Raw genomic sequence first — 9,764 nt, 5'->3', positions numbered from 1 at the left:
AGAGAAAGGGTTTTATGAGCTTTAGGCGCTGCAGGAATGCATGAGTGTAATCTCTCTGTTTATGCACCACCAGCAGTGCACATATCTGGGACAAGAACTGCAGGGTTATGTGAGGCAGAACCAGGACCTGTCTGGACACACGCACAAGCAGCAGCCATGAGCCTCTCCAAAACAACAGAAAGTGTTCAAGCAAGTCTGGTAAATTTGGGTAATAGGAGAAGTACCTGAAGAGGCACTGCAGCCATTCCCCCATTCAATGCTCTCAGATACATAACCAACAGGACACAGCAAAGTTTTTACAAGTACATTTTTATTTAAAATAAAAATTAATTATGGTGCCTTTTTAAAATAGGGTACTGCACAATCTGTATATGCAACACGGTTTTTGGTACAGAACATACTTATTGAGCAATATCCTTAAATACTAAATATACATTAATGGCTTGTTTGAGAAACATGACAACATTAACTCTGATTTTTTTTTTCTCTTTAGTCATTTAACCACTGATACAGATTTCCTATAAACAATATTTGTTTTCATCTGTACATGTGGTACACAGTCAAGAAGGCAGATCTTAGAATATTTACATTCATGCATTGATTTAAACACACTATTTTGCAGTTTAAAATAATAATATTTTTGTTTGTACAAGTGCAGGGAGTATTGTAAATACATATCTACCACAGGCCTGATTCTCCATTGCTTGGCAGCATCTATGGTCATGACCTGGTTGGAGCAGGGTGCCCACACTTATTCCACCTGCTGTGACCATACGGCGTGCAAGACTGGACAATTAGGTCTCTGTATAGATATATATAGTATATTTATATTTTATACTTCGTAGAACTTTCCCCTTTCTTTCCATGTCTGTTTTTGCAGCATCTGTCCAAGGCAGAAATGCTTCCCTGGGCACACGGCTGTGTCAGGTGCAGGACAGGAAGGGCAGCAGGGCTGGGGCTTCAGCTTCACCTTCCCGTCTTGTGAGGAATGAGGAAACTCAACACTTTGCAGCTCAGGCCCTTAAGATGCATTCCCTGCTAGTGGTGATCCTTGAGAAGAGATTTGGAGCTGCTGCTCTCCCTCAGACTGAGGGCAGCAGTTTGCTGAGTTTGTGTCGTGGTGGTCAGAGCACAGCAAGTACCTTCTGTGTAGAAACTGGCCACCTTCACATCTGCTGGGGATCTGACTACTTTATGAACAGAGCTAGGCAGGCCCTTTCTACCTCTGATGTTTTAGTGGCTAAAAGGGAACTCAAAATGCTTGTAAAGCTGCATTTTGGGTTGCCAGTTCCCCAGATCCAGGATCACTGCTTAGTGAAGCGCTTATGTGTCTGACCTATTCCCTTCCCTTTGTATTTAATTATAGTACAATAAGGAAGCACAGAAGCCTCTCTTATATAAGCTTTGCAAGTAGTCTTTAGAGAATCAAACACAACCTTAAACCCCATCAGCAAGCCTCAGAAATCACTCCTCAGTGACAGCCTCCCTTTTCTGAAGAGTTATGTCTCATTCCAGTATACTTTTCCAAGCACTTTTCTCAAGATCACTTTGGTGCAATGTAGCCAATTGTACTTGGGCAGGAATCTAAAGGCAGAACTACTCCCTGCAAGATTTCCCACCTCTCCCCGCCATGCTGCGATGTGAGGGCTGAGCAAGGGGTCTGGGCAAGCAGAAGAGCAGCTCTCAGCCCGTCTGCTGCTGCTTTTCTGTGGCCAACACATTATAAAAACACATAAGGAATGTTTGCTCAATAACTTTTATGGCAATTATGTGCCCATATATTTATCAGCATGTTCATATAACGGCAGTGTACATCCACCTAGCAAATAAGCCACATGTATTTCTCTCAAAATACTGCCACAGAGCTGGTACCTACTTTTATCATGATTATACAGATGGGTAAACTGAGGCACAGAGAGGCAAAATTACTTGCTAGTAAACAGCAGCTAAGTGGCAGAGTTGGAAAGAGATCCTAGGTGGCATGTGCTGTGTCTTGCAATGCCCTGCCTCTCCACTCTCCATGAAGTTTTTAAAGTTTACGTTCTCCTGAAGAGTCTTCATGAGGCCTGGACTGGGTTTGCTTGTGGGTTGTGTCATGCACCAGGTTCTTCTCTAGTGAGGACATTTTACTACTGGTATCACTGAAAATCAGAGTGTTTGGTGACCATCTCTTTTTACTCGTTTTTTTGCAAAAACAGACATATTTTGATGGACATAATGACCTACAAATCCTTTTTGCAATTTTGATCTTACAGAACATGCCTTTAAAGCTGCATTAGGAAACAAATAAAATCAACAACCTTTAGGAAAAAGTGCTAATCCTGAGCCCACATTATGCTAAACTGACCCGCATTCATACTTTATACTCTCAGATAAACATGCAACCAGTCTCAAACTATGCCACATTTCCACATTTAGGCTGAAACAACTGGAATAAAAAAAGAAAGGCAAACATAGGTAACTACATGAAAATAAATGTTATAGCTTAAAAATATTCTAGAAATATACTTGCAATATTTTTATTATAGTATTAAGGGTCTAAGTGCTTTTGGCAATCAACATTTGGGATACTAGACTTAAATTGTAAATTCTGTCATTTTTATCCCACTTTGGATCTAAGAATAAATCACTGTGTCTTGTGCAAGCACACAACATTAACGTGGCTGGGAATGATCATACCTGTGGTCAAAGGGCCACTTGCCTCCTTTCACTTTTGCAATTGCTTTCACTTCCCAAGAAAGTCTAGCTTTAAAAAATTAATTTATGCAGTTAAACTTCAACATAGTGATAACAGACTAAAAAGCTAAATGAATAACTACATAAATTTCTCAAGAGCAATACATAGCAGCATTTCATTTTATAATTGAAAAGGTAGTTATATTTACATACACCCTATTGTTTGATAGGTGATAGAAAACTGCAGATGGGCCTGAGCTGAGACTGCAGATTTGAACATTCCAGAGCTTTTTTCGGGAAGATCTGCAGAATATCGTCTTCCTCTACCGTCACACCAAACTGCATCCCAGGAACAGATTACCCACAGGCCGGGATGCGCTCAAAATCAAGGTCTGATTTCTGCAGTTCAGGCACATCCTTGCATAAATCTGAAAGTATTGGAGTGCTGCAGTACTGAGGGACAACACAGCTGGGGGGCAGCCAGGTCCTGGTGCGAGACTGCGCTGGTGCCTGGGAGATACCCACAGACATGGAGACCGAGTGGTACCAAAGTTTTATGTCCAGACAAGAAGCCAGGGTGTAAATTTGTCTTTGACTGCATCACTGTTTTCAGCACAGAGGAAAATGGAGACATACACGCGGAGGTGCGACACAAAGGAAAGTTTTCAGGAGGTAGGGGAAGACCAGCATCTCAACTAGTCTCATCACCTTTATCCTAAGCACTACTTACTGAGTCTGACCTGAGATCCTACGCGAAATGAATTTGGGTAGATTCAAATTTGCTTTAAATAGTGTGCAATCCATGTCATGGAAAGTATACCGAACTGTATGCTGAACTTGGCACCACCGTCAGTCTCAGCTCAGGAGAGGCAGAGACTGAGGTAATGTGGCACAACCTCAAAAGTGGTTCCTACAAGCCAGACCTGCAATGTCCTCAGTGCATCAGTTCAGGAGGCTCAACACTTTCAGGGAACACTAACCAGTGAATGAAGAGAATTTCAAAGGGCTGCTTATCCTTTCAACACAATCCTGCCCAAATACTCGCACCAAGATGTAAACTGTTTCTTTCCTGTAGGAGTTTCCCTGGGGAATCAAGCGTGATTCAAACACGGAATTTCACAAAGGAACCTTTTCAAAGATAAAATAAAAGTGTGGTGCAAAAAATGAGTCTGATTATGAAGTAATAATGTTTAAAGCACATCTTAATAACATCTCTTTCAATAGCAATGCTAACTGCAAAAATCTTACATTTCAATTTCTTCAGCCATGAAAACTGCATAGTCATCAGACCACAGACAAATTTCCTGGGATAAGTCACAAATTCAGACCAATTTTGCTTGATTGCTTAACAGAAACTTTTGTTCCCTTTTTAATAACAAAATAGTAAGAATGAAAAGAGTGAAGCATCAGCGTATGTAACTGCACAGGCTGGAGAAGCACATAGGTGACACCTCTTACAATTTAGAGGGAAGTGTCCTCCCAGAGGGAGACGCCTCCCTCTGACCCATCTCTGATAAACTACTGCCACTCCGGCAGATCACCCTCTCCTCAAAAGATCCCACTTCAGAAGCTTTTTGGGGACGCTCAATTCAAACGTAGAAGTAGGGGAAGAGAGGAAGAAGAGGAAGCGGGAGGCATCGCAACATCACTTTCATGGGACACAGCATGCAAAGCTTATGCCTTTGTGAGGCCTTTTCTCTGGGCAGCCCAGGTGGGTGAGTTTATCCTCCCGTGGAGCAGCAGCAAGCCTGGAGACCAGCCTGATTTTCTCTTCTGGATCACTGATGCGTGCGCTGTTTCTGCAATGATGTCCTTGGCCACACAGCTCCCCTTGTTGCCTCAGTTCACCCACCTTGCATACTCCATGTGTGTGCTTTGAAAGTTTACCACCTCCTGCGCCTTGGTGGGGTTTCGGGGATTATACAACCGCATTGTTATCAACTGTTTTGTTGTTTTGGGAGGAGGTCATTGCATATTCGGACCGACTGGTTCCGTTCTCTTCTTTTCTCATCGGTTTCCTTGGGTGATCCCAGGTTTGGCGATGTACAGGCAGGGTAGGGAGAGAAGAAAGAACAGAGATCAACATCTTCTTTGTCAATACAGATCAAGAGCGAGGATAAGTAAGGTACCTAACAATACTGAACTTTTCCTGTCTATTTTTCCCTTTCTGAACACAGGCCAAAGCAGCAGCTAATTTTGTCAAGCACTGTAGTCCACCTGGAAGGTGACATGTCTGATCCTAAGGTGTCATGATGTGCTGTTGGTGCCCCATGCTAGTCTGTCAATGGATACAGCTGTACCTGTTGAATGAGATGGAAGGCTGCTGGAAGGAATGTCCTCCACCTGCATCTCTGGAACACAGGCTGGCAAGCTGGGCAGGGTTCTGGGTTGGGCTCTGTCTCGGGGCAGCCATGACCCTTCTCCTCCAAGTGTCGTATCATTCACACCGGGATGATGACCAGTCATGTCCACCAAGGACCCAACTCCCTCACCAGTCATCAGGACACCACTGTGTTCAGTCACTAGGACTGGACTCAGCTGACCAGTGCAGATATGTACACCTGTGGTGACCACCCCAGACAGTCTCCATAGCCAGTGGAGAACAGATACTTATAAAGCACGCTTCAGAACAGCTTGAACTGGATACCCAAAAACATGTCAGATGCTTTGTGCCCAAGGCATTTGTGTTTCCCTGCACTGTCTGTAAAGGCAGGATAGTCTGCTAGCCCAGATACAGGTGTCTGTGTTCTAGGTGTCTGAGTTAGCGACAGAAACATGGTGCCTGCTGTAACCTATCAGACTTCCAGCACCGTTGCCTTCTTGTTTTTTTTAGTGGCCCCTCATACTATTTGGTAACACAGTCTAGGATCATGTGTTAATTGTGAAACAATTCAGGAAATTCTCAACAACTGCAGAAAACTATCAAGCACAGAGCAAAAACATTTATTTAGGATTTATAGTTACTCTGAAAAGGGAGACCTGAGCTTAAGTCCTGTAACAGACCATGTTCCATCTTGTAACTTCCCCCCACAACTTCTCTTCTCAAAAGTGGCGTAACTTGAAGCTTTAAATACAGTAGTAGTAAGAAAGCTTTGTGCTTTCCACACAGATATTTCAGACATGAGTTTAAGGTTTAGCTGAGGGCAAAAAGAGGACCAGATATATGTATTACAAGTCAGTCGGTGCTATTGTTTTTGTCAATGTTTAACAAAACAAACAGCAATTAATAAAAAATGGTTAATGATACTTAATTTCAGCTAAATATTAATGAAAGATTTATGGGGAGTGATTACAGCTCGGTAAATTTGTTTGCTTGTAATCTCAAAGAAAACACCTCTGACTGTGATATTTTGTGCCTCTCTACCTGGTAAGAGTTAGAGCTTGTTAATATTAGCCATGACTCCAGCTATTAGACAATGGAATTGGAAGGGAAGGAAAGACTAAGAGTTAAGCAGTCTAAGGGGTTTGATGAACTGTTTTTCAGTTTTCAGTGTTTTTCATGCAGTGCCCGTGTACATCTGACATGAGGTTGTGTGGGTTTTTCTTCTGTGACACTGAAAGCACACATCCACCATGCCACATCCCTGACAGGAAGAATAGAGAATCTGATGGCAGTGCTTTTTTTTTGTTTTGTTTTGTTTTCTTCAGGGCAGGAAAAATGGTGTGGCTGTCTAAACATCTCTGCTGCTTTCAAAAATTCTTTTGTTTTTCTTTTCTCCCTGTTCCAAACCTATCAATAGTTTAAAAATGAAGACATTTTGGTTAATAGTTAAAAACTGAAGACACTTTTACTAGCTGATTTTCTCCTATTTACTCCTTTTTTCTTTGGTCTCCTAAGTTTCTGCACCTCTCCGGTCCCATTTTTTTTTTTCCCTGTCTAGACTTACTATTCTTTATTTAGGTAAAAAAATGTCTTCCTCTCATTTTTGTCTACATTTTTATGTTTTCTAGCAGTGATTTTAAGATGCACTTCTTCAGTTGTTCTGAAATTTGCACTTTCCCCTCCCCAGGCCTGTGTCCCAGCACAGACCTGGGTGGACTGGAGGCTGTCCTCTCATGCTGAGGTCTCTCTGCAGACCCTGCTAGACAGGTTGCCAGAGATATCACACCACTGGCACTTGCATGCAACAGAAGGGTATTTTTTCAGAGCCTCCAAATAGGGGAATGGAGATTTTATCAGGGTTCTGCTTCTGCCTTATCAATTGCTCAGGTTTAGTGCTAGCAAAACAGAGCAGTCATTTTCTTGAGTCTCAATGAAAAGATTATTGTCAGATGCAAAAGTTCAGGCTGCTCTGTTTAACTCCTCTCAATTTGTTTTCAAATGCACAACAGGCAAGGATTTGGGGTCAGACTTGCCCCAGTTACACCATTTAAATCACTGGATTGGCACAGTGGTATGCACTTGTCACTGTGATTAAACTGGCCCATATATTTAGATATACAAGGTCGTTTTGGCTTGTGATTTTTCAAGTGGCCTCTTGCATTAGGGCATTGGCTCTCTGTATGCCACTAGCTCTGTGCCATTAACTCTTTTTACTCCAATTTTTGTTGACTGTTGAGATCCAAGCATGCAGATTTTCTTCTTGCAAATCAAGGGGAACCCTTTTATCCTATTTTCTGCCTAATAAGCCAAATTGTGCATGATTTTCCAAAGTGTAATACTCCAAGCCCCCTTTCAGATGATAAGCTATGGACACACATTTATGCATTTCCATTCCAGGATTACTCTTCATTGGTTAATGGGATGTTTCAAATTAGTGAGGAAATGAGTGGGGAACTAATCATATCTGTGACATACTCACTTGGCGGCAGGAGAAACAGGCTTTTCACTACTAAGTGGTTTGCATTGTTTTACAGTATAATTTGCTATACATTGTTTAGCAAACAAATTGGGTCTTCATGCCAAAGATCTGTGAAACTCTGGCCATGCAACTCTGTACAGCTTAGCACACGCCTGAAATGATGCCTCAGAGTCCATAATGACCTCTCCACCATGCATGCATTAACTTGTGCGAGTCCTAAAACCAAGAAAGCATCAAACAGCTGTTTAATGGTGCATTTCACATGTCAAGCTAAAATTTCAGATGAGGTTCTGATCACATTATATATCTTATTTATCAAAGAATTTTATATTGGCTCATCATATTGGCTTGTACCAATTGTCTGCAGAGTCCTGGGTAAAGGTCAATGTAATGATGCACATTCAAACACAATTTTTATGTCCTAGATTTAGAATATTTTTTTAGAGGAAAAATAGTTTTTGGCCCTTTATCATGTCTAGTCACAAAACTTAGTTGGTATATTTGACAAAACCTTCCTTGCCAGCCTTGGCTACTGTGTAAATTTGGCACAGACCTACTGTTTGTAAGGCAATTATGTCACAGAGTACTAGGAGAGGGCTTCACCTTGTGTCCTGATGTGTGTCTCTCTCTCTCCTGGAGCCCCAGCTCCATTTTTGCCTTGGCTGGCTTGAGAGAGAAACCACAGCCAGCAGGATTTTTTCCCTCAGGGCCTTAAAGATCCCAGAGGCTGCAAACCTTCTCCTTTAGAGAGAGAAGGTCCCCATCAATGGCAAAAGGAAAGAGTCTGCCCTTGGTCCAGGGAGAACCACGGCTTTATTCAGTGGTCCTGACCCTGCAGGGTCAGGAGCTCACTGCAGCCCCCATCCCGGTCCCAGTCCCAAGCCTAAGACAGAGATCCACATACTCTCCTTGCTTTTATCCAGGGGGAAGGGGCTAGAGGCAGGGACAAGCCACTACCCAATCAGGGATATGGTGGGAGTGGAACAGAGTTGGGTTACATTCCAGCATGGGAGGATGGGCGGGGAGAAGGAGCAGGGACGAACCTTGTGATAGGTGGTAGTACAGAAGAAACCATTACAAAACCCAGTATAAAAATGAAATATAATATAAACCCAAATAATGCACTACAACAGTGTCCCACTTGTACACACTTCAGAAAATCTCTGTCTATGACTACTCAGACAAAATCAAGTAAAACCAGAGCAGACTATTCATTTAATCATGACTTTATCATGCCTCATAGGCTTAATAAAGCTTTGAGAAGAGTAAGATCACTTTGACATGGGAACAGAAGTTTTGTCCAGAACAGTAGGCTGCAAGAGTTTAAAACTACCAGTGCAATCCACATGTCATACACTTCTGGGTGCTTCATGCTTGAAAGGGATGAGAGTTGAGAATAAAACCTGACTTCATAAGACAACCTGAGTATTGCAAACCTGTTCCTACTAACTACCTCCATAGCAATGTCTCTGTAGAGTGCCAGTGCATCAAGTCCAGCATCTGGGAAGGCTGGGTTCCAAGGAAATTCAATCAAGCTAGGATGGGGTGACCTTGGGCTGGCAGCAGAGACATGACAGGATCTCAAATTCACCTCCTTCTGGGGTTCCCATACCCGACTCAGCACTGCCAGGAGACACCCGTCTCCACTTAGGGATTTGCTACCCTGGACTATTCTCTGGGGAAACACATATCCTATTTCTTTCCAAACGGGAATAGAGGGTCATTCTTCTTTTCAGGTATAGTTAAGAGGAGTAAATGCTGTTTTTTGGAGGGGATAATCAGTACTCAGAAGTTCAAAGTGAAACTTCACTCTTTGCTGAGCAGTGGTACAAAATTGTAAGTTGTAAAAGCCACCTTCAAAAATCTCTCTCTCTCTATATATATACACGCGCTGTATGGGTATCAATAGCAACTGACAGAGATTTTACCAATGGTGGAAGCTATGAGGCATTTCCTACTGTCTTTGCATAATTGTATCTATGCCAATCCACAGGGTGCCCCAAAATCCCTTTGTGTCTTCAGTTCCTCTCAGGAAGATGCTTTTAGTAACATGTAAAGAGCTTGTCTCTCTCCTCATTGCTGTTTCAGCCCTGAACAACGTTCTCTGGGCAACTCCATCTGGCAGCCCCATTTCTGGTGTTGGCAGGTGCTGGGTTGAGTGTGCACCTGCTGGTCCCTGGGGAAAAGTGGCTGAGGGGCGAAGGCAAATCAGAGAGCTGTTTCACTTATATGTGCAGTGATCTCAAAGCTCTTCTCCATAATGGTATTTCATTAACTATCAACACA

The 9,764-nt window shown here is 42.6% G+C and overlaps 1 protein-coding gene across 2 annotated transcripts in view; it reads right to left on the bottom strand.

Moving 5' to 3' along the window:
* Window positions 1–298: 298 nt before the first annotated feature.
* Window positions 299–9,764, bottom strand: part of PRIMA1 (proline rich membrane anchor 1) — a 50,914-nt gene continuing 41,448 nt past the window's right edge. The window contains exon 4 of one of the 2 annotated variants that reach the window (XM_040068335.2): window positions 299–4,694. In XM_040068335.2, the coding sequence (XP_039924269.1) occupies window positions 4,595–4,694 (100 nt within the window). In that variant the 3' untranslated portion in view covers window positions 299–4,594. Of the gene's footprint in view, window positions 4,695–7,520; window positions 7,695–9,764 lie in introns of those variants that run through there. The other variant, XM_040068336.2, reaches the window with a different exon arrangement.

The sequence above is a fragment of the Hirundo rustica genome, chromosome 6 (assembly GCF_015227805.2).
Source record: "Hirundo rustica isolate bHirRus1 chromosome 6, bHirRus1.pri.v3, whole genome shotgun sequence".
Classification (NCBI taxonomy): Eukaryota; Metazoa; Chordata; class Aves; order Passeriformes; family Hirundinidae; genus Hirundo; species Hirundo rustica.
Note: the sequence above shows the minus strand (reverse complement) of the source record. Positions and strands in the feature narration are given on the sequence as shown.